General features: G+C 44.1%; 1 protein-coding gene across 2 annotated transcripts; it reads right to left on the minus strand.

Moving 5' to 3' along the window:
* Positions 1-3,653: 3,653 nt before the first annotated feature.
* LOC110529288 (vacuolar protein sorting-associated protein 18 homolog) lies at positions 3,654-25,455 on the minus strand. Of its 2 annotated transcripts, none has more exons than XM_021611407.2 (16): positions 25,066-25,455; positions 24,699-24,840; positions 23,910-24,001; positions 22,131-22,381; positions 20,665-20,844; positions 20,313-20,486; positions 19,885-20,010; positions 17,471-17,577; positions 16,905-17,187; positions 16,411-16,656; positions 7,830-7,964; positions 7,371-7,598; positions 6,939-7,079; positions 5,205-5,414; positions 4,731-4,970; positions 3,654-4,350 (listed from the first exon to the last, which is right to left on the minus strand). In XM_021611407.2, exons 1-16 carry the CDS (start codon positions 25,166-25,168, stop codon positions 4,048-4,050), a joined length of 2,961 nt encoding a protein of 986 aa, XP_021467082.2. In that variant the 5' UTR covers positions 25,169-25,455; the 3' UTR covers positions 3,654-4,047. The 2 variants fall into 2 exon arrangements, with proteins under 2 accessions (XP_021467082.2, XP_021467083.2); XM_021611408.2 differs by having other exon boundaries at positions 25,032-25,154.
* Positions 25,456-25,585: the final 130 nt, after the last annotated feature.

A 25,585-nucleotide genomic window follows, 5' to 3' on the forward strand; every position in this document is an offset into this window, starting at 1 on the left:
TCACTAAACAGAGAACATCCCTGGTCATCCCTACTGCCTCTGATCTGGAGGACTCACTAAACAGAGAACATCCCTGGTCATCCCTACTTTCTCTGATCTGGAGGACTCACTAAACAGAGAACATCCCTGGTCATCCCTGCTGCCTCTGATCTGGAGGACTCACTAAACAGAGAACATCCCTGGTCATCCCTACTGCCTCTGATCTGTTGGACTCACTAAACAGAGAACATCCCTGGTCATCCCTACTGCCTCTGATCTGGAGGACTCACTAAACAGAGAACATCCCTGGATATTACACTTGTATGGAGTCAATGTTTCCAATTAATCTGAGATTACACTTTGGAATCCAAATTCCTTCTAAAGCATATCCTGTAGCACTAAGCTCATCTTCACCTTGTAGTAGAGCTCCGTTGAGGGTGTTTCCCTCGGTAACAAGCCCCTCCTCCTCATGGGTCACATGACCCATCCTTTAATCAGTGCCACGCGCTGATTGGTCAGCCCCAGAGAAGGCCCCTCCCTCAGCCCACCATCATCGCTGTCGTCACTGTCATATGAAAACCAAACACACACAAGTCCAGAGTCATCCCAGTCACGTCAACAAAGGACGTTTAGCATTTATTCCAGGCTGCAGAGAAATCCCCACAGTGTTGACTCTGTTGTTTACCTTCTGGTCACGCTAGAGGAAGAAAACGAAAGTATAGCGCCCTCTAGCCACAAAGAGGAGTTACACCACTAGTCAACAGTTTCCACTTTAATATTTTCCCAGCGGAGCGCAAAGGCCCCAGAAAACAACATCTCGGGCCCTTAAATCTAACCTCACATAGAACAGGTGCAGGTCACATGTTATTGTGTCTCTGTTCTGTTGTAACGCAATGTGTTGTAATTCATATTGTATAGTACCTAAATATATCTCTGTTCTGTTGTAATGCAATGTGTTGTAATTCATATTGTATAGTACCTAAATATATCTCTGTTCTGTTGTAATGCAATGTGTTGTAATTCATATTGTATAGTACCTAAATATATCTCTGTTCTGTTGTAATGCAATGTGTTGTAATTCATATTGTATAGTACCTAAATATATCTCTGTTCTGTTGTAATGCAATGTGTTGTAATTCATATTGTATAGTACCAAAATATATCTCTGTTCTGTTGTAATGCAATGTGTTGTAATTCATATTGTATAGTACCTAAATATATCTCTGTTCTGTTGTAATGCAATGTGTTGTAATTCATATTGTATAGTACCTAAATACATCGCTGTTCTGCAGTAATGCATTGTGAATAACTCTCCTGGATATGTCTCTGTCGAAGACTAAGGCGGTCTGACAGAGGAAGGTGTTCAGGCGTAGGGATCTCTCCAAGTGCTGGAGGTGAAGTGGCTTGGCCAGGCCTGATGAAGACCCCGCTACCACATCGTCCACCTCCGCCTGCCAAACCAAAGACTCCATGGAGGACTGATTTATACAACATGATCGTTTCTGAGCCTACTCTATTGGCGGAGTCTGCTACTCCTGAAGATTACCGAGCTACATGTTCCATCACTCAAAAGGGAAGTATCGTGACCGGTTACTATTGTTATTTTGGGGCCATTTTAAATGACTGATTTGATATGAGCTATAAATTGCACACAAGACATGTTGCAATGTAACTGTTAACATTCGTCAATATGTACCCGATTCATATAATATATTTCACAACCTTCACACTCACGTTTTAAAGAGGTGCCAAGGGGTCTTCTCTGGGGCTGACCAATCAGCGCGTGGCACTGATTAAAGGATGGGTCATGTGACCGGGAGGAGGAGGGGCTTGTTACCGAGGGAAACATCCTCAATGGAGCTCTACTACAAATGACAATGTAAGCATTGAACTGAAGTACGAGGTCATCTCCCTGTCCTTGTCAGTTGCTGCATATTTATGAGAGGAAGGCGTCTCACTCAATCCCCGAGAATAAAATCCTAATTTAAAATGTTAATATTTTCGACTTTCAGATAGGTCTCACTCCATCCGAGGAATTCATTTATGTTCGAAACACTTGAAATAAAACAATTTTAAAAAAAGAGACTTGATTTTAAACATTTGTTTAATTTTCACAAGTGCATTTAGCAAACCATAGCAAACATGTAGTTGCATTGACCTGATCTCAGAGTCACAACAGAATACACTGTCAGCCAATGAAACAAGGGAGTTCTCATGATGTCACAAGTGACAAATAACAACAAGACTAATTCATTACATTCATTCTATAGTACTAATCATGTCTCTAGCCAGTGGAATTAACTAAATACCAGTTAGGGATGAATACATCTGAATTTATAAAATCTCATTTCAGAGACAATTTCAGAGTTGTTTTTGTTAATTCAGACAGATTTGAGTTGTAAAGACGGTGAACTGTTCTACTGTAGTAACGTCTGATTAAGAAATGAGAGAGAGACTGACATTGCCTCAGTACAGTCTGAAGCTTAGCAGAAAAACGAGAGAAAGAGAGAGAGACTAGAATATATATGATATTACAGAGACACAGAGGAGCCAATCAAATGGCTACCCAGACTATTTGCCCCCCCCCTTTACACCGCTGCTACTTGCTGTTGTTATCATCTATACATAGTCACTTTAATAACTCTACCTACATGTACATATTACCTCAACTACCTCGACTAACCGGTGCCCCTGCACATTGACTCTGTACTGGTACCCCCCTGTATATAGCCTCGCTATTGTTATTTTACTGCTGCTCTTTAATTATTTGCTATTCTTATCTCTTACTTTGTTGTTGTTGTTGGTGGTATTTTCTTAAAAACTACCTTGTTGGTTAAGGGCTTGTAAGTAAGCATTTCACTGTGAGGTCTACTACACCTGTTGTATTCAGCATTTCACTGTAAGGTCTACTACACCTGTTGTATTCAGCATTTCACTGTAAGGTCTACTACACCTGTTGTATTCAGCATTTCACTGTGAGGTCTACTACACCTGTTGTATTCAGCATTTCACTGTGAGGTCTACTACACCTGTTGTATTCAGCATTTCACTGTGAGGTCTACTACACCTGTTGTATTCAGCATTTCACTGTGAGGTCTACTACACCTGTTGTATTCAACATTTCACTGTGAGGTCTACTACACCTGTTGTATTCAGCATTTCACTGTGAGGTCTACTACACCTGTTGTATTCAGCATTTCACTGTGAGGTCTACTACACCTGTTGTATTCAGCATTTCACTGTAAGGTCTACTACACCTGTTGTATTCAGCATTTCACTGTGAGGTCTACTACACCTGTTGTATTCAGCATTTCACTGTAAGGTCTACTACACCTGTTGTATTCAGCATTTCACTGTAAGGTCTACTACACCTGTTGTATTCAGCATTTCACTGTAAGGTCTACTACACCTGTTGTATTCAGCATTTCACTGTAAGATCTACTACACCTGTTGTATTCAGCATTTCACTGTAAGGTCTACTACACCTGTTGTATTCAGCATTTCACTGTGAGGTCTACTACACCTGTTGTATTCAGCATTTCACTGTAAGGTCTCTCTACACCTGTTGTATTCAGCATTTCACTGTAAGGTCAACTCCACCTGTTGTATTCAGCATTTCACTGTAAGGTCTACTACACCTGTTGTATTCAGCATTTCACTGTAAGGTCTACTACACCTGTTGTATTCAGCATTTCACTGTAAGGTCTCTCTACACCTGTTGTATTCAGCATTTCACTGTAAGGTCTCTCTACACCTGTTGTATTCGGCGCATGTGACAAATAACATTTGATTTGATAAGAGGTTACCAAGGAGATCCTGCATTCTTCCCCTTCCCTGTGTCTCTCCATCAGGCACTGTGCAGAGGTGGCTCTACATCCCCATTATCACAGAGATATATTCCATTCCATTTCAGACAGCATAAGTTGCGCATTTCAGCCATTTCTGAAATAAGACGTCTATTTCAATCAAGAGTTCAGACAGCCCATTTCAGACCCGTTCCAGTCAGACAGCCACCTCAAGTCCGCCATTTCAAACCTGCCCAGTTTCAGGCAGGTCCAACCGTCCATTTCAGAGCCAGCTGGACTTCTCCTCCTCAAACTTCTGTGGATCAATAAACGGCTTGTCGATCGACTTGATCATCAGCTCGCCGCAGTACACGCACTCGCAGGCGATGATGTCATCGATGTCGGACTTGATCTGCTCTCGGCTGACCCCGGCGCTTCCTTTCCCCAGGCTGGCGGTGTCGCCCCCCTCCTCCTTCTCCTTGGGGGCGGGGCGGTGGCGGGACTTGGAGGTCTGAGTGGCTGCAGCCAACCTCTTCTGCAGCTCACCTAGTTTAGTCTGCTTGTAGGTGGACAGGTGAGGGGTCACCTGAGGAAAGAGCCACCGTTACAGTATGTGAGCTCCATACAAGATAACAAGTGAATAAAACATTTTTTTAAACGCTACTGAACTACTGAATCTCCTGGCGGGGAAGAAGACACAGTTGTGATACATTTTTGGGGATATCCTCCTCCAAGCCTTTTTCATTGTGTATGTAGCGTACTTAATTTACAAATAAATACACAGTAATGACCCACTGTTTGCTGCAATAGATTGTTGGCTAACTCTTCCTTAAAATCGGGTCAAAGTTCAAGAGAAGAAAAAAAAAAAGGAATGTGCTACTGACCTACCGATACGGTATATCTATCGTAAGCAAACTGTGCTTGAAATCGGGTCGAAGGTCAAATAAAATTGGTTTGCATACTGACCTCCTGGAAGAGGCAGTCGTAGTGGAACATGTGACCACAGAGGAACAGATAGAAGGGTCTGTTGAGGAGGGGGAAGTCGCAGGCAGCACATTTCTCCTGGTTCTCCACCACCCCGTATTTGTTCCTCATCTCCTGGATGTCCTCTCTGATCCGCTTGGCGCTCTCCGTCGCCTCCTCCATCTCCTGCTTCAGCTCGTCTATATGCTGGTTGTACTCCTCTAAAGAGCTGCAGATAGCCTCCTGCAGGGAGGGAGGGAGAAGGAGGGGTCATGTCAAATACTTACTAGAAGCCTAGATTTGGTTCGGGTGCCAAGATTACATACTTCTAAACATTTGGTTTGGTACAATGGAAACAATAGAATAGTCCCCAAAAGTGCAAGCTCCAAGGTAAATTAAGTGAACCTCTAATACTGTCTCGTATGTTTGTTTGTTTGTTTGTTTGTTTAGATCCTAAATATTTGATGGCAGTATTACCTTGAAGTGGTCTATGGTGACGAAGTCCGGGAAGAAGGGCAGTATGTCTTCGATCTTGAGCAGGTTACAGCTGGACAGACAGTTCATGGCCTTCTTCACATCCTTCTCCTCTTGCACCACGTGACAGGCGATCTTCAGCCACAACTTCTTCCTCAACTCCTCGTCATCCTCAGGCAGGTCAGCACACGTCTTGGCCAGGTCCACATCCACCTGGAAGGAGAAACAGCACGGGAGAAACGCCCCAGCCGATTGAGGAACGGGTTTTCAAGGAGCGGGACACTAATCCAGATGCTTATAAGAAATCCCGCTACGCTCTACGACAAAACCATCAAAACAGGCAAAGTGTGAATCGAGAACTCAGATCGAATCCTACTACACCGGCTCTGACGGTCGTTGGATGTGGCAGGGGTTACATACTATCACGGATGACAAAAGGAAACCCAGCCACGAGCTACCCAGTGAAGCGAGCCTACCAGATGAGCAAAATGCCTTCTATGCTGGCTTCGAGGCAAGCAACACTGATCCATGCATGAGAGCACCAGCTGTTCCAGACGACTGTGTGATCACACTCTCTGTAGCAGATGTGAGTAAGACCTTTCAACAGGTTAACATTCACAAGGCCGCGGGGCCAGACGGATTACCAGGACAGATTCTCAGAGCATGAGCTGACAAGAGTCTGAAGAGACTAAACTCCCTCTGCAACTGGAACCTGGACATCCTGACGGGCCGCCCCCAGGTGGTAAGGGTAGGCAATAACATCTGCCACGCAGGTCCTCAACCCCGGGGCCCCTCAGGGGTGCGTGCTTAGTCACCTCATGTACTCCCTGTTCACCCACGACTGCATGGCCAAACACGACTCCAACACCATCATTAAGTTTTCTGACGACTTGGCAGTGGTAGGCCTGATGACCGACGATGATGAGACAGCCTATAGGGAGGTGGTCAGATACCTGGCAGTGTGGTGCCAGGACAACAACAACCTCTCCCTCAACGTCAGTAAGACAAGGGAGCTGACCATGGACTACAGGAAAGAGGGCAGAGCACACACCCATTCACATCGACGGGGCTGTAGTGGAGCGGATCAAGAGCTTCAAGTTCCTCAGTGTCCACATCACTCAGGATCTATCATGGTCCACACACACCAACACAGTCGTGAAGAGGGCACAACAATGCCTCTTCCTCTTCAGAAGGCTGAAAAGATTTGGCATGGGTCCTAAGATCCTCAAGAAGTTATACAAAAAGCAAGATTGACAGCATCTTGAATGGTTGCATCACCGCTTGGTATGGCAACTGCTTGGGCTCCGACAGTAAGGCGTTACAGAGGGTAGTGCGTACTGCCCAGTACATCCAGGATCTCTATACCAGGCGGTGTCAAGTCCCTAAAAGACTCCAGCCACCCAAGTCATAGACTGTTCTCTCTGCTACCACACGGCAAGCGGTACCAATGTACCAAGTCTGGAACCAACAGGATCCAGAACAACAATGTCTACACTGTATTTCTGATCAATTTTAAAATGTACAAAAATGTGATTTTCTTTCAAAAACAAGGAGATTTCAAAGTGACCCCAAACTTTGAACAGTAGTGTATATTGAGATAATGTATACATGTATGTTGAGATAATGTCTGTATATATTGAGATAATGTCTGTACATATTGATGGTGTAGCCCACTATTTGCACATTCTTATCCATATCAAATTATCAAGTTAGCTACATATTCATCAAAACACTCACTTGTAGGGCCAGATCGACAGCTTCCTCATACAGCTCCATGATCTTATAGACCAGAACACAGGCCTGGAGGTAACCATGTTCAGCACACAGCCTCAGGGCATACTTTAAATCATAGTGGATGTCTGACAAGTGGGACCCAGCCTGTCAATAGTAACAACACATTAGATGTATTAATAATATATTATAATATTATATTTGATTTACTTTCAAGATACCCAAGGGCACTTAAGAGTAAACTAGAATACAATTTAAACAGGTCATTATATATATATATATATATATATATATATATATATATATATATATATATATATATATATATATATATATATATATATATATATATATATATATATATATATATATATATATATAGAAAAAGTCAATTCCACAATTTGGTGCCATTTGGGTGGGCCACAGCCTTGAACCTACCTGTTCCAGGTACCACAAGAGACTATCGGGTTTGTACTTGGCGTAGAGAGACAGCAGGTAGTTGTGTATGGCCTCTTCTGTCACAGTGAGCTGGTAGACACAAAACTCCATGTACCGGATGGTCTCGTTGACCTGTTGTGTTGAACCCATCTGACTGTAGTTGACCAGGGCTGGGATCAGCTTCTTAGGTTCCAGCCTGGAACCCATCTGGATCCAGGCATCCACCACCTTATATGGTTATTAAAAAAATGTATATTTATTGTTCAATTAATTAATTCAATTTCAATACATTTTTCACAAAAACAACAAATATGCACTTTACATGCCATGAATTTCCATGAAAATTGAAGATAAAGTATGGTATTGTATGGCATGTCAAACTTGAACAGACAAAGACAATAATAATAACAACAACAACAACATTTCATTTGCAAGCGGTTAAAAATCTAAATGGATCACCTTCTTAGGTATGTGTTGCATGAGGATGGGGGAAAACTTATAGAAGAGCTTCTCGTCGCAGTGCTTGGAGAGCACCTCCAGGGCGGCGCTGTAGTCATCATGCTGACAGTGGTGGGAGATCACCCTCTCATAGTCCTAGAGAGAAAGAATCAATATCCATATTTTCTTAATCCCAGAAAATGTCAAAAAAACAACTGATAAAACACACATTTTACACAAAACAGAAAATAAAAAGTGTCAGAAATGTCCGTAACATTAGACGTCTGGTGTTATTTTAAAAACATCTAATTTAGTTTTAGTCTTAAAACAACTTTTATCGTTTTTAGGTCCAAATTCAAGTCATTTCATCCTTTGTTAGTTTTAGTTATTATCAGTCGACATAAAACTATGGATAATTTGTCTAGTTTTAGTCACAGCCATATTAGTGACCTAATAATGAATATTGAGACCACCTCTAACTTCCATCATATGTGCCCATTCAGATAGCCTTGTCCAACTAGGTCTACTATCCCTTAGCTGCTAACATTGATATTGTGGCAGATTGTAACCGATGCCAGCCATAAATAACCATTACAGGCTAAAAAGCCTTGGCTGCATGTTCAAAACCTGACACCTCTGATTTTCTCCCCATCATAACTGTCAAGGGAGGGGGGGTAATATAACAGTGGGTTCCTTGGAAGAAAAAAAAAAAGAATGTGTGCTGGACAAAAATGCCAGAAATATTACTGTACTCCTAATATATCAACAAATAACATTTGTTTTATCGAAAGGAAAATGGCCATTTATGTTTGCAGACCGCGGCACAAGAGTGGCAACACACATTCAGAGAGCCGTCGGAAAGTATTCAGACCCCTGGACTTATTTACACATTTTGTTACGTTACAACATTATTCTAAAATGTATTAAATAAACAAAATTCCTCATCAATCTATTCACAAATCTTTGCACATTTATTAAAAATGAAAGACCCTTTGCTACGAGAATTGAAATTGAGCTCATGTGCATCCTGTTTCCATTGATCATCCTTGAGATGTTTCTACAACTTGGGGAGTAAATTCAATTGATTGGACATGATTTGGAAAGGCACACACCTGTCTATATGAGGTTGACAGTTGTCAGTGCATGTCAGAGCAAAAAAAAAAGCCATGAGGTCAAAAGGAATTGTCAGTAGAGTGCCGAGACAGGATTGTGTCAAGGCAAAGATCTGGGGAAGGGTACCAAAACATGTCTACAGCATTGATGGTCCCCAAGAACACAGTGGCCGCCATCATTCTTAAAAATGGAAGAAGTTTGGAAACACTAAGACTCTTCCTAGACCTGGCCACCCGGCCAAACTGAGCAATCGAGGGACAAGGGCCTTGGCAAGGGAAGTGACCAAGAACCCAAATGGTCACTCTGACAGAGTTCTAGAGTTCCTTTGAGGAGATGGGAGAACCGGAATACTGGTCTGGGGCTGTTTTTCAGGGTTCGGGCTAGACCACTTAGTTCCAGTGAAAGGAAATCTTAAATACTACTGCATACAACGACATTCTAGACGATTCTGTGCTTCCAACTTTGTACAACAGTTTGGGGAAGGCCCTTTCCTGTTTCAGCATGACAATGCCCCCGTGGACAAAGCGAGGTCCATACAGAAATGGTTTGTTGAGATCGGTGTGGAAGAACTTGACTGGTCTGCACAGAGCCCTGACCTCAACCCCACTGAACACCTTTGGGATGAATTGGAACGTTGACTGCTAGCCAGGCCTAATCACACAACATCGGTGCCCGACCTCACTAATGCTCATGGAAGCAAGTTCGCACAGCAATGTTCCAACTAGTGGAAAGCCTTCCCAGAAAAGTGGAGGCTGTTATAGCAGCAAAGGGAGGGACCAACTCCATATTAATGCCCATGATTTTGGAATGAGATGTTAGACAAGCAGGTGTCCACATACTTTTGCTCATGTAGTGTATATACACACCTCAAATACATCGTACCTCTCTCTGCACATTGATCTGGTACTGGTACATCCTGTATATAGCTCCACATTGATCTGGTCTGGTACTTCCTGTATATAGCTCCACATTGATCTGGTACTCCCTGTATATACCTCCACATTGATCTGGTACTGTATTCCCTGTATATAGCTCCACATTGATCTGGTCTGTTACTCCCTGTATATAGTTCCACATTGATCTGTTACTCCCTGTATATAGCTCCACATTGATCTGGTCTGGTACTTCCTGTATATAGCTCCACATTGATCTGGTACTTCCTGTATATAGCTCCACATTGATCTGGTCTGTTACTCCCTGTATATAGTTCCACATTGATCTGGTACTCCCTGTATATACCTCCACATTGATCTGGTACTGGTACTCCCTGTATATAGCTCCACATTGATCTGGTACTGGTACTTCCTGTATATAGCTCCACATTGATCTGGTACTTCCTGTATATAGCTCCACATTGATCTGGTCTGGTACTTCCTGTATATAGCTCCACATTGATCTGGTCTGGTACTTCCTGTACATAGCTCCACATTGATCTGGTCTGGTACTTCCTGTATATAGCTCCACATTGATCTGGTACATCCTGTATATAGTTCCACATTGATCTGGTCTGGTACTTCCTGTATATAGCTCCACATTGATCTGGTCTGGTACTTCCTGTATATAGCTCCACATTGATCTGGTCTGGTACTTCCTGTATATAGCTCCACATTGATCTGGTACATCCTGTATATAGCTCCACATTGATCTGGTCTGGTACTTCCTGTATATAGCTCCACATTGATCTGGTCTGGTACTTCCTGTATATAGCTCCACATTGATCTGGTCTGGTACTCCCTGTATATAGCTCCACATTGATCTGGTCTGGTACTCCCTGTATATAGCTCCACATTGATCTGGTCTGGTACTTCCTGTATATAGCTCCACATTGATCTGGTACTGGTACATCCTGTATATAGCTCCACATTGATCTGGTACATCCTGTATATAGTTCCACATTGATCTGGTCTGGTACTTCCTGTATATAGCTCCACATTGATCTGGTCTGGTACTTCCTGTATATAGCTCCACATTGATCTGGTACTCCCTCTATATAGCTCCACATTGATCTGGTACTCCCTGTATATAGTTCCACATTGATCTGGTCTGGTACTTCCTGTATATAGCTCCACATTGATCTGGTCTGGTACTTCCTGTATATAGCTCCACATTGATCTGGTACTTCCTGTATATAGCTCCACATTGATCTGGTCTGGTACTTCCTGTATATAGCTCCACATTGATCTGGTACATCCTGTATATAGTTCCACATTGATCTGGTCTGGTACATCCTGTATATAGTTCCACATTGATCTGGTCTGGTACTTCCTGTATATAGCTCCACATTGATCTGGTACTGGTACATCCTGTATATAGCTCCACATTGATCTGGTACTTCCTGTATATAGTTCCACATTGATCTGGTCTGGTACTTCCTGTATATAGCTCCACATTGATCTGGTCTGGTACTTCCTGTATATAGCTCCACATTGATCTGGTACATCCTGTATATAGTTCCACATTGATCTGGTCTGGTACTTCCTGTATATAGCTCCACATTGATCTGGTCTGGTACTTCCTGTATATAGCTCCACATTGATCTGGTACTTCCTGTATATAGCTCCACATTGATCTGGTCTGGTACTTCCTGTATATAGCTCCACATTGATCTGGTACATCCTGTATATAGTTCCACATTGATCTGGTCTGGTACTTCCTGTATATAGCTCCACATTGATCTGGTCTGGTACTTCCTGTATATAGCTCCACATTGATCTGGTACATCCTGTATATAGTTCCACATTGATCTGGTCTGGTACTTCCTGTATATAGCTCCACATTGATCTGGTCTGGTACTTCCTGTATATAGCTCCACATTGATCTGGTACTGGTACATCCTGTATATAGCTCCACATTGATCTGGTACTTCCTGTATATAGCTCCACATTGATCTGGTCTGGTACTTCCTGTATAGAGCTCCACATTGATCTGGTACATCCTGTATATAGCTCCACATTGATCTGGTACTTCCTGTATATAGATCCACATTGATCTGGTACTGGTACATCCTGTATATAGCTCCACATTGATCTGGTACTTCCTGTATATAGATCCACATTGATCTGGTACTGGTACTTCCTGTATATAGCTCCACATTGATCTGGTACTGTATTCCCTGTATATAGCTCCACATTGATCTGGTCTGGTACTTCCTGTATATAGCTCCACATTAATCTGGTACTGGTACTTCCAGTATATAGCTCCACATTGATCTGGTCTGTTACTTCCTGTATATGGCTCCACATTGATCTGGTACTGGTACATCCTGTATATAGCTCCACATTGATCTGGTCTGGTACTTCCTGTATATAGCTCCACATTGATCTGGTCTGGTACTTCCTGTATATAGCTCCACATTGATCTGGTCTGGTTCTTCCTGTATATAGCTCCACATTGATCTGGTACTTCCTGTATATAGCTCCACATTGATCTGGTACTTCCAGTATATAGGTCCACATTGATCTGGGACTTCCTGTATATATCTCCACATTGATCTGGTCTGGTACTTCCTGTATATAGCTCCACATTGATCTGGTCTGGTACTTCCTGTATATAGCTCCACATTGATCTGGTACTCCCTGTATATATCTCCACATTGATCTGGTACTCCCTGTATATATCTCCACATTGATCTGGTACTTCCTGTATATAGGTCCACATTGATCTGGGACTTCCTGTATATATCTCCACATTGATCTGGTCTGGTACTTCCTGTATATAGCTCCACATTGATCTGGTACTGGTACTCCCTGTATATATCTCCACAATGATCTGGTACTTCCTGTATATAGGTCCACATTGATCTGGGACTTCCTGTATATATCTCCACATTGATCTGGTCTGGTACTTCCTGTATATAGCTCCACATTGATCTGGTCTGGTACTCCTTGTATGTAGCTCCACATTGATCCGGTCTGGTACTTCCTGTATATAGCTCCATATTGATCTGGTACTTCCTGTATATAGCTCCACATTGAGCTGGTACTTCCTGTGTAGCTCCACATGGATCTGGTCTGGTACTTCATGTATATAGCTCCACATTGATCTGGTCTGGTACTTCATGTATATAGCTCCACATTGATCTGGTACTTCCTGTATTTAGCTCCACATTGATCTGGTACTCCTTGTACGTAGCTAAACATTGATCTGGTCTGGTACTTCCTGTATATAGCTCCACATGGATCTGGTACTGGTACTTCCTGTATATAGCTCCACATTGAGCTGGTACTTCCTGTGTAGCTCCACATGGATCTGGTCTGGTACTTCCTGTATATAGCTCCACATGGATCTGGTCTGGTACTTCCTGTATATAGCTCCACATGGATCTGGTCTGGTACTTCCTGTATATAGCTCCATTCTTGTGTATATTATTTTATTCCTACTGTTAGTTACCATTTTATTTTTCATAAGCTAGCATTTCCCTGTAGAGTCAACACCAGTTGTATTCGGTGCATGTGATCAATACAAATTGAACACAGATTAATGAATGACAGTGCACACGGATGGGGAAATTTAGTTTTTTTGTGATCAAATCAAAAATAGCCTACATGAAAGAGACATTAAACATTGTTTCTAGTTGAAGGCAGTGACAAGTCCGGTGTCCTTGATTCACATCAGTTCCAAAGATTGACGAGTGACTGAAGTGACCGAAGTGGCCGCCTGGGAGCTGTGTGGGAGAGTGACTGAAGTGACCGCCTGGGAGCTGTGTGGGAGAGTGACTGAAGTGGCCGCCTGGGAGCTGTGTGGGAGAGTGACTGAAGCGACCGCCTGGGAGCTGTGTGGGAGAGTGACTGAAGTGGCCGCCTGGGAGCTGTGTGGGAGAGTGACTGAAGCGACCGCCTGGGAGCTGTGTGGGAGAGTGACTGAAGTGACCGCCTGGGAGCTGTGTGGGAGAGTGACTGAAGCGACCGCCTGGGAGCTGTGTGGGAGAGTGACTGAAGTGACCGCCTGGGAGCTGTGTGGGAGAGTGACTGAAGTGACCGCCTGGGAGCTGTGTGGGAGAGTGACTGAAGTGACCGCCTGGGAGCTGTGTGGGAGATCAGCTCAATCAGATGGCTCAACTGAAAGAAAGCCAATATTCTGCATGTATGAAAAAGGAGATTCATGTCAAGTTAAAATGTCCATTAGTCTCATGTGGAATTCTCGTCTTGTCAAATTTGTGTAGACTAAAATAAAAAGCCATTTGTAATAGTTAATCGTTTTTTTTTCCCCCCCGGGACATTTTGACTCGTTTTCGACAGTTTTAGTCAGGAAAAATAGGTCGCTGCTGAGTATTTATCACCATGGTTATTGACAAAATGAACACTGTTCGAAACAACCAAAAGAGAGCAGCAATAAGTCCCACAATGCAATACCATGAATTAATAGCAGGTTTGGGGTCAATTCTATTTCAATTCAGGAAATACAATGAAATTCCAATTCTCTTCCATGCTTTTCAATTAAGATAAATGTGGAATTGGAATTTGGTTCCGTGGTTGCCATGTAGCCTAGGCGAACTCTGTAAATATTGTTCATATCTTTAAGTGTCTTTTGTTCCATTGTGTGTAATTTTGGCTGCTCTAGGGTTTGATCACCATATCCTATGGTCTTGACTCTGAGTTTCTGAATCACGATGAAAAGTATTTAGGCTTGTTAGCTAGCTAGCTGGCTCTTCGGATTCAAATAAAGTGGCTTTTTGTTTCATCTGTTTGGAAGTATTACACCAAAGACAGCATGCTATGTCCAGAGGAAGCAGAGGAAGGTCAGGGACAGCATGCTGTGTCCAGAGGAAGGTCAGGGACAGCATGTTGTGTCCAGAGGTAGCAGAGGAAGGTCAGGGACAGCCTGCTGTGTGCAGATGAAGGTCAGTGACAGCAGGCTGTGTGCAGATGAAGATCAGGGACAGCATGCTGTGTCCAGAGGAAGATCAGGGACAGCAGGATGTGTCCAGAGGAAGATCAGGGACAGCATGCTGTGTCCAGAGGAAGATCAGGGACAGCAGGCTGTGTCCAGAGGAAGGTCAGGGACAGCAGGCTGTGTCCAGAGGAAGGTCAGGGACAGCAGGCTGTGTCCAGAGGAAGGTCAGGGACAGCAGGCTGTGTCCAGAGGAAGGTCAGGGACAGCAGGCTGTGTCCAGAGGAAGGTCAGGGACAGCAGGCTGTGTCCAGAGGAAGGTCAGGGACAGCAGGCTGTGTCCAGAGGAAGGTCAGGGACAGCAGGCTGTGTCCAGAGGAAGGTCAGGGACAGCAGGCTGTGTCCAGAGGAAGATCAGGGACAGCAGGCTGTGTCCAGAGAAAGGTCAGGGACAGCCTGCTGTGTGCAGATGAAGGTCAGGGACAGCAGGCTGTGTCCAGAGGAAGATCAGGGACAGCAGGCTGTGTCCAGAGGAAGATCAGGGACAGCAGGCTGTGTCCAGAGGAAGGTCAGGGACAGCAGGCTGTGTCCAGAGGAAGGTCAGGGACAGCAGGCTGTGTCCAGAGGAAGGTCAGGGACAGCAGGCTGTGTCCAGAGGTTGCAGAGGAAGGTCAGTGACTGTTCAGGGAATGCTCCTAACCACTGCCAAGATGTGGTGGCTTTTCGTGCACTTTTCTGCAGCAGTGGCATCACCCAGGTGGGTGCTACACTCATGGAAATGAAGGACCAGCAGCAGAAAAGTGCACAAAAAGCCACCATGTCTTGGCAGTGGTTAGGAGCATTCCCTGAACAGTTCCCTGACATTCCGAGAAGAGGCTCAAATGGAGTGACTGGACATTCTGAGAAGAGGCTCCAAATGGAGTGACTGGACATTCCGAGAAGAGGCTCCAATGGAGTGACTGGACATTCCGAGAAGAGGCTCCAAATGGAGTGACTGGACATTCCGAGAAGAGGCTCCAAATGGAATGACTGGACATTCCGAGAAGAGGCTCCAAAATGGAGTGACTGGACATTCCGAGAAGAGGCTCCAAATGGAGTGACTGGACATTCCGAGAAGAGGCTCCAATGGAGTGACTGGACATTCCGAGAAGAGGCTCCAATGGAGTGACTGGACATTCAGAGAAGAGGCTCCAATGGAGTGACTGGACATTCCGAGAAGAGGCTCCAATGGAGTGACTGGACATTCAGAGAAGCAGGTGTTCAAGAGCTCCCCGGGACAGTTATTTCTCCCCGACTGTCCCATCGATGACCCCTCCACTGAACCAACACGACCTTTCCCGCCCAAACCTCATCACAAGCTCACTGAGACTATCAATCTTCAGCCTGCTATATACATGGTGTGTTATTGATTAGATACATTTATTTAACGAGGACCCCGAAAGGAAATACGTTTTCAATCTTTTGAATCTTTTCAATCTTTTGAATCTTTTTTTTTTTTTTTGTCATCCTCAATTTTAAATGCATTATCCACATGTGGTTGTATTGTGTTTAAATAATATTATAGAGAGAGAGAGAGCGAGAGATTTGGTTCACTTTCTGAATTGACTAGAATTGAAATAGAATTGAGTCTAACCCCTGGATAAAGAGCATCAACAGATACCTGCATGATGACAGAGAAGTAGACCATGTCGTCCACGTTGCCGTGGCTAGCCAGCAGGTCATAGATGGTCGTTCGGTTGTTATAGAGACACTCCTTGTGTTTGGAACTACTGAGGAACTTCCGGAACTCATCACGCGTCTCCTGGAACACCCCGTGTTTCCCCTCGTCTGATTGGAGAAGCCCCAGGCGGTTCAGGTAGAGCTCAGTCAGCCAGGTGACCAGTAAGGTGATCTGGGTCTTCTCACTCTGTTTCAATTTATCAATCAAACTTTGGTTTGCAAGCAGGGGTAACATAATCAAAAATACAGTCCATCGTCCATTCAAAATAGTTAAATCATACAAAAAAAACAAAAGTTTAGTTACAAGTTACCTCAGATCACACAAAATATGTCTCTGCCCCAAATGGGAGCCTATTCCCTATACAGCGCACTACTTCTGACCAGGGCCCAGAGGGTGCCATTTTGGACCGACTAAGTCACCAAAAAACATCCTACCTGCTTCAGGTTGTTGAGTTTCTTCAGAAGGAACTCTTTCAGAGCTTCTTCCTGTTTCGCCTCGATGAACTTCAACGCAATCTCCTCAAAGTAGTTCTGGGTCAGAGCGTAGCACTTAGCGCTCTCCAGGTATCGTTTGTCCTGGAAGCAGTGTTCTGCCTCTTTAGCCAGGACTATGTCCATGCACTCTGGCCGGTCCCGGCAGTACTCCTTAGCCAGGTCAAACTTGTTCATGCTCATGTACATCTGCCACACATCCCTGGCTTCTCTCTGGATGTGGTATCTGGATTGAGAGAGAAAAACCCTGGACTGTTGTACTTGTCTTTCACATGTCTTTTGTTTCTAGCACTGATTCCACAGATAGAGGTTGAACAAGGTTTAACGAGCAACATCAGATCTAGCATGATTCCACAGATAGAGGTTGAACAAGGTTTAACTAGCAACGGCTGCGATGTGGTCGTTCTACTGATCCTAGTTGAATGCACTGATTGTAAGTAAGTCTCTCTTGAGTCGGAGCATCTGCTAAGTTGACTAAAAAAACAAAATAATAAAACTGTAAAACAAACCTAAAGACGGCCTTCTCAGTGTAGATCCACACCAGGCCTCCTGCTGGGTCCTTAATCATCTTCTTCAGAGTGCCGAACTTATCAGGGAACACATCCTCGTACACCACCTGTCAATCAATCAATCAAAACAGACATTCATCAATCAATACACATACATCAAATGAGTGTATTCATAAAGGGAGCCTAGTCAAAAGAAGTGCACTACATAGGGAATAGGGTGTCATTTTGGACAAATCCAAAAACAGCAGTTGTCACTAAGACTGTGTTTAGACTTGGGTCTCAGGGTGGGGGGGGGGACAGGCTAAGACTGTGTTTAGACTCGGGTCTCAGGGTGGGGGGGGGGAGAGACAGGCTAAGACTGTGTTTAGACTCAGGTCTCAGGGTGGGGGGGGGGGGAGAGACAGGCTAAGACTGTTTAGACTCGGGTCTCAGGGTAGGGGGGAGGGGGGAGACAGGCTAAGACTGTTTAGACTCGGGTCTCAGGGTGGGGGGGGGGGGGGGGGGACAGGCTAAGACTGTTTAGACTCGGGTCTCAGGGTGGGGGGGGGAGACAGGCTAAGACTGTTTAGACTCGGGTCTCAGGGTGGGGGGGGGAGACAGGCTAAGACTGTTTAGACTCGGGTCTCAGGGTAGGGGGGGGGGGGGGACAGGCTAAGACTGTTTAGACTCGGGTCTCAGGGTGGGGGGGGGGGGTGGAGACAGGCTAAGACTGTGTTTAGACTCAGGTTGAATGGTGGAAACCCGCTTAACGAAATGAACCAGAATTTACCGTCCAGAACCACTCCTTTTTCCCAGGGTTAAATAACTGTGTGAAACAGGTAAATTAAATAAATAAATAAATAATTATATATATATATATATATATATATATATATATATATATATATATATATATATATATATATGAACAGCATGGCGTGCAATGGAACTGTTCAATTATAAGATGTGTCCAAATCTAGCTTCTCTACGCTCAGGGTGGGGGGGGGGGACAGGCGTCCCGTCTCGGGGTGCGGGGGGGGACGACAGGCGGCTCAGTATGGAGCGCAGTTCACAATGCGCTGTCATTTTATCATGGTAACTTTTAGTCTTGTGACCGGTAGGTCTACATTTACTGCAGCAAATGTACTGCAGCATAGCTGATATGAAGACCAAACGTCTGATTCACATCTCCACCTGGATTTTGGTTTTCACTTTGTTTTTTTATTAATTGTAAAGATTAAATATATATTTTAATTGCAGCTGCAGCCTTTAAAAAAAAAAAAAAACAGCCAATCAGTCAAATATTGGCTATATATAATATTTTAAATCAGTGCACTCTGTCGCAGTCTCTCTCTCCATCAACTCCGTTCAAATGGCAACTAAAAATAGATCATCCCGTTCTAGATTGAGATAGAGATAAATGTCCGAGCCAACCTCTTTCAGGTAATACATTCAATGCAGTATTAGCCTTAAATTTAGATAATTAAATGATGAGTTATGTATAATATGCTTCTGACAGCCTCTGGCAATACGCAAAGTACCTGTGCTCCACTGAGGCCCCTCCTTAAAAAAAAGGCTTGCGAGTCCCAAGCTTCAAAAGCTAGACTAGATTGCTGGACATAGTTTTTTTTTGGGGGGGGGGGGGGGGGGGCGCATGCTCTTGTTTTCTGAATGTTAAATACAGCAGCCTATAATACTGACGGGTAGTTTGAAAGGAGAGCGAACTCACGATGGCGGTGGGGCTACTTCCTGAAGACAAGTGAAAGCCTTCTGCATCTAATTCTAGTCCTATATTATTCAAAGGACGTCATTAGAATGGTGACGAGAAGGACAACAAAACTGTATTTAATATTGTTGACAGCGAGGAAGGAATGTAGCAACACTAGAGAGAGAGAGAGGAGGTAGGATAATAACAGGTAAGAAAAGGTAAATATGCATCAACCGACTAACTTTACAAACACTCCCGAATATATATATATATATTTTTTTTTAAATGTATATCACATCCGCTAGCCTATACTTGTAACTTTGTAGGCCACATGTGCTGCACCAGAATCACATTCTCTTCTGCGTCGTCATAGTTTGAACGACGTAATTCCAGTTCATATAAATACAGTATAATACAATAAGGTGATAGTTACTTTATTGTCCCCAATAGAGTAATGCGTTGTGATTGGTCAAAAATACCAATTAGTGGAAATAAATATCAGAATTGGGCCACCTGTGTGAACGCAGTTCAAGTGCTTTTATTGTAACCCGGCCCGGAGCCCACAGTAACCCGGCCCGGAGCCCACGGTAACCCGGCCCGGAGCCCACAGTAACCCGGCCCGGAGCCCACAGTAACCCGGCCCGGAGCCCACAGTAACCCGGCCCGGAGCCCACAGTAACCCGGCCCGGAGCCCACAGTAACCCGGCCCGGACCGGTGTGTACCCACCTGCCCGTTGAGGGTGCAGATGGCTTTGACGCGGTCAGGGAGGAGGAGTAGAAAGTGAAACTGAGTCAACACGATAGAGATGGGCTTGTTGAAACTGAAGTCTATGTCTGGGGTGTAGTCCCACACCTGATGGGGGGGGTAAAATAAACAGAGACAGAGAGACAGAGAGAGAGAGAGAGAGAGACAGAGAGAGAGAGACAGAGACAGAGAGACAGAGACAGATACGGAGAGAGAGGGGGAGAGGGAGAGGGAGAGAATGATAAGTGCAGCAGAAATATGAATTTCTAGAATACAACAGAACTATTTTGAAAGACAAGTAATAAATAGACCCATATCACCTGTGGGGAGTTTACCACTACAGCACATGATAAATACAACACATCAAACCTTAAAGTATTACTAGCCTAAATATATTATAAAAACAGTACCTGCACATCACTGAGCAGCGAGTCCAGCTTGACGTAGTCCAGCTGACCGTAGAGAACTCCGTTACCCATCATCCATGCGAAGGCCTTGGGGCACGACCTGAGCTTGGGGGTGTAGAAGGTGATCTCACTGTAGCCCATGTTAAACGGAAACTCCTGGAAGCTGGGCAGAAGCTCCTAGTAGTAGACATAGCACATTATAAAGCCATGTTCACAAGACATAAAGGGTTCATAGACGGTTATAACAAGTTAGAGCCAATGAGCATACTTTCTGACTAAAAGTAGTGGACTATATAGGGAATAGGGTCCGATTTCCAACACAGCCCTGTTGTTTTAAAAGGCTGTTTTAACAGACCTGATTCTGTGAGAAGATGGCGCTGAAGCCTTGCTGCTCGGACCCCTCCGCCACACGACCTACGAACTGGAACAAACGCTTTCTGGTGGTGGCGATGATGACGACTTTAGACTCGGGACCTCGTTCCACCTCTATACAGCACACAGGAGCAGGCCTCCCGTCCTCCTCCAGGGAGTGGACCTGTGTTACAATAACACACATTAACTGGGCGTAATAAAAGGATTTGTTTTGCAAAAGGTCTTTCTAACACGATAACGAAAGCGGTTAAAAGCTTTCAGCCTGCGGATAAGTTCACGCGAAGGAGTGTACCCATCTCAGCACGGATTGATTCGTTTTAATTTCAACAGGTTTGATTAGCATAGTTTTCCACTGGTTCAAATTCAATCTAAAAAAATATATTTAAAACAATTTTAAAAAGAGAACAGCATTTGTTATTTTTGGTCAAAAAGTTGGTACACACCTACTCATGCAAGGATTGGTCTTTATTGTTTTACTATTTTGCACATTGTAGAATAATAGTGACGACATCAAAACTATGAAATAACACACATGGAATCATGTAGTAACCAAAAAAACACACAAAAAAAAAAGTGTAAAACAAATCAAAATATATTCTAGATTCTTCAAAGTAGTCACCCTTTGTCTTTTGACGACAGCTTTGCACTCTTGGCATTCTCTCAACCAGCATCATGAGGTGGTCACCGGGAATGCTTTTCCAGCAGTCTTGAAGGAGTTCCCACATAATGCTTTTCCTTCACTCTGCGGTCCAACTCATCCCAAACCATCTCAATTGGGTTGAGGTCAGGTGATTGTGGAGCGATTTCAAATTAACTTATCCTCTGCAGCAAAGGTAACTCTGGGTCTTCCTTTCCTGTGGCGGTCCTCATGAGAGCCAGTTTCATTTCATTATAGCGCTTGATGGTTTTTGCGACTGGATTGACTGACAGTAATGATGGCCTGTTGTTTCTCTTTGTTTATTTGAGCTGTTCTTGCCATAATACGGACTTGGTATTTTATCAAATAGGGCTGTCTTCTGTATACCACCCCTACCCTGTCACAACACAACTGATTGGCTCAAACGCATTAAGAAGGAAATCAATTCCACAAATGAACTTTTAAGAAGGCACACCTGTTAATTGAAATGCATTCCAGGTGACTACCTCATGGAGCTGGTTGAGAGAATGCCAAGAGTGTGCAAAGTGGTCATCAAGGCAAAGGGTGGCTACTTTGAAGAACCTCAAATATAAAATACATTTTCATTTGTTTAACACTTTTTTGGCTACTAGATGATTCCATATGTGTTATTTCTTCATTTTGACGTCTTGACTATTATTCTACAATGTAGAAAATAGTCTAAATAAAGAATAACCCTGGAATGAGTAGGTGTGTCCAATCTTTTGACTGGTACTGTACATGAAGATATACAATACAATGTCATATGTTTATAGTCAGATCCTACCACTGACCTGTTTGAAGTACTGGTCGGGGTTGGTGTTAAACAGGCTTCCCTCTGAAGCAGAGATCTCAGCCTCGAAGATAATTCCCTGGCTGGTTCCCACTAGGATGGGCCCAGTGTTGGTCTCTGTCCTCAGCAGCTTGTTCCAGCCTACACTCTCTATGAGGTGTCCTCTCCAGCGGGACAGAGACCTCACCTTCTGGGTGTTCCTGTTCAGATACAGACACTCGCTGGTACTGAGAGAAATCACCAGGTGGGACCCTGCAGGGAAGGAGAGGGGAGACCAGTATTACAACTGGTACGGACAGATCACCAGGGGAGACCCTGCAGGGAAGGAGAGGGGAGACCAGTATTACAATTGGTAAAGACTGGTTGGAAAGGTGCTTATATCAGTGGTTTACTGTCACGTTGTAACCTCTATTTCAACAGACACCTTAACAGACAGGTAGATAGAGGTTATGACGTGACAGTAAACCTGTCTGTTAAGGTGTCTATTGAAATAGAGGTTGTGACAGTAAACCTGTCTGTTAAGGTGTCTGTTGAAATAGAGGTTATGACGTGACAGTAAACCTAGGCAATCTCAACTCTGTGCGTTACAGGGAAGACATCCTCCTCCCTCATGTGGTACCCTTTGACAATGCCACCAGCCATACTGCTCGTTCTGTGAGTGAGTTCCTGCAAGACAGGATTGTCAGTGTTCTGCCATTGCCAGTAAAGAGCCCGGATCTCAGTCCCAATGAGCACGTCTGGGACCTGTTGGATCGGAGGGTGAGGGCTAGGGCCATTCCCCCCCAGAAATGTCAGGGAAATTGCAGGTGCCTTGGTGGAAGAGTGGGGTAACATCTCACAGCAAGATCTGGCAAATCTGGTGCAGTCCATGTGGAGGAGATGCACTGCAGTACTTAATGCAGCTGGTGGCCACACCAGATACTGATTGTTACTTTTGATTTTGGCCAACTACAAGCAACAACAAAAAAAGGTTTGAGAGGGTTTATCTACTGTTCCCTGGTTAGATTTTTAGCTCATCTCGCTAACATTAGTTGTTGATGTGCATAAGCAGGACGGAAGGGACGGACAGACAGAGAGACAGAGACTACCTTTTCATGGTTGTTTGATCAATAGGAAAGTAAAGTTGACAACTGTAAGACGACTCCCTTGATATTTATATAGAGTATTTGCACAAATCCATTCAGGTGTATTTTGTGGCTTTTGGCAAATGGTTTCTAACGATCTAAAGTCGCACTGTTGCTACTGCCTGGGAATACTGGGCAGGTTCTCACCTGTGGGGTTCAGGAAGAGCTCCCTGGTTCTCACCTGTGGGGTTCAGGAAGAGCTCCCTCGTTCTCACCTGTGGGGTTCAGGAAGAGCTCCCTCGTTCTCACCTGTGGGGTTCAGGAAGAGCTCCCTCGTTCTCACCTGTGGGGTTCAGGAAGAGCTCCCTCGTTCTCACCTGTGGGGTTCAGGAAGAGCTCCCTCGTTCTCACCTGTGGGGTTCAGGAAGAGCTCCCTCGTTCTCACCTGTGGGGTTCAGGAAGAGCTCCCTCGTTCTCACCTGTGGGGCCCAGGAAGAGCTCCCTGGTTATCACCTGTGGGGCCCAGGAAGAGCTCTCTGGTTGTCACCTGTGGGATCCTGAAAGAGCTCCTGGTTCTCACCTGTGGGGTCCAGGAAGAGCTCTCTGGTTGTCACCTGTGGGATCCTGAAAGAGCTCCCTGGTTCTCACCTGTGGGGTCCAGGAAGAGCTCTCTGGTTGTCACCTGTGGGATCCTGAAAGAGCTCCCTGGTTCTCACCTGTGGGGTCCAGGAAGAGCTTGTGTACTCTGCTGTCCTCCTTCCTCCCCAGTTCTACCTGGTTGGGCCGGTCTGGCTTAGCAAGGTCAATCCTGGAACAACATACAGGGGAAATCTTAATAAACTCCTTTATAAAGTCAAATTTACTCATCTTCGATACCAATATGGTATACAATCTTATGTGAAAACACACACAGCTATTTCAGAAGATATTTTAAAGACATGAAATATCATCCTTACATCAATCCACAATTATACATAATCACCCTGAATGACTGACATGATCAACACTTAATCCATCATTTAGCCTTTAATTAATCCCATCATTTAGCCTTTAATTAATCCCATCATTTAGCCTTTAATTAATCCCATCATTTAGCCTTTAATTAATCCCATCATTTAGCCTTTAATTAATCCCATCATTTAGCCTTTAATTAATCCCATCATTTAGCCTTTAATTAATCCCATCATTTAGCCTTTAATTAATCCCATCATTTAGCCTTTAATTAATCCCATCATTTAGCCTTTAATTAATCCCATCATTTAGCCTTTAATTAATCCCATCATTTAGCCTTTAATTAATCCCATCATTTAGCCTTTAATTAATCCCATCATTTAGCCTTTAATCCCATCATTTAGAAATCACATCAAGATACAAACTGCACCCTTCACACATTCTGCTCGTTTTACACAGAGTGGAATGGACAGGCAAGGCTGACAGGGCGATTCACAAGACCATGATAACGCTGGATCACTAGAGGGTGTTGCAGATAAAAAAGGGTCCCCTACCTCAGCAGAGTGTCCTTCCCTAAACTCATGCATAGCTGATTGTTGCACACAGCAAAGTGGTTGATCTTCTCTGGGGGTGAGAAATCAATCCTCTGTTTGTTGAATATCGGCTTCTCCTCCTCCAGTCTCACATTCACGAACCCTACGACAAATCATTAATCACGTATGTCAATCATCATCATCGTTGCCAACATAATCGATTCCATATGATCAAATCGGTATCAAGCTAGCTAAACATTATACAGATAAAGATTTATATTAGCTATATGAAAGTAATTCGGTGCACAGATTCAACCATAATGATGGTCCCAACTAGCCCTATCATAAACAAACCCCGATCGAGAGGCCCGTAGCCTTGCCCCAGTACCGGAGTGTGTCATGCCGATGTTGGCAGCAGACAGGCGGCTACTGTGTTGCACAGGGTGCCTGCTGTTCAGCGAGTCCTCGTATTCATCCAGGATAGAAGACATTGCAAAATGTAAGGGTGGTCTAAAGCAGAGAAAACCTAACTAATGGCTAACTTCTAATACAATGTCAGCTCATACGACGGCATTACTGCGCTAGCTAGCTATTTTACAATCTGCACGAAACAGATTCGGTTGCCTGCGTCTCGTGAGAAATGTTTCAGAAATAGATGAGTAACCCAAAAAGAAAGAAAACTGTATAATCTCATCCATTTAAAACCCATCGAAACATGCTTATTTGGTGAAGCTTCCTGAAAATATACAAATGCCCAATAAGGGAGGGCCAGTTTTGGGTCAGGTGATCCACGGATATCGTCATGTGATCAGGACACTTGCAGTTCCGATGTCTGACACGAGGTGGCGCACTTTGTCCAATTTTCAAAAAGGTCTACCGTCTATTTATGGTGATTATAAATTGAATTC

Source organism: Oncorhynchus mykiss, chromosome 8 (genome assembly GCF_013265735.2).
Source record: "Oncorhynchus mykiss isolate Arlee chromosome 8, USDA_OmykA_1.1, whole genome shotgun sequence".
NCBI classification, from domain to species: domain Eukaryota; kingdom Metazoa; phylum Chordata; class Actinopteri; order Salmoniformes; family Salmonidae; genus Oncorhynchus; species Oncorhynchus mykiss.

Bases quoted from the DNA above. Each gene is read 5' to 3' on its own strand.
- LOC110529288 (XM_021611407.2), bottom strand. From the start codon at position 25,168: ATGTCTTCTATCCTGGATGAATACGAGGACTCGCTGAACAGCAGGCAC. The intron at 22,382-23,909 runs GTGAGAACCAGG...CCTTCCCTGCAG, and splicing joins GCTCTTCCTGGACCCCACAG to GGTCCCACCTGGTGATTTCT. The intron at 5,415-6,938 runs GTGAGTGTTTTG...TTCTCCTTCCAG, and splicing joins CTGTCGATCTGGCCCTACAA to GTGGATGTGGACCTGGCCAA.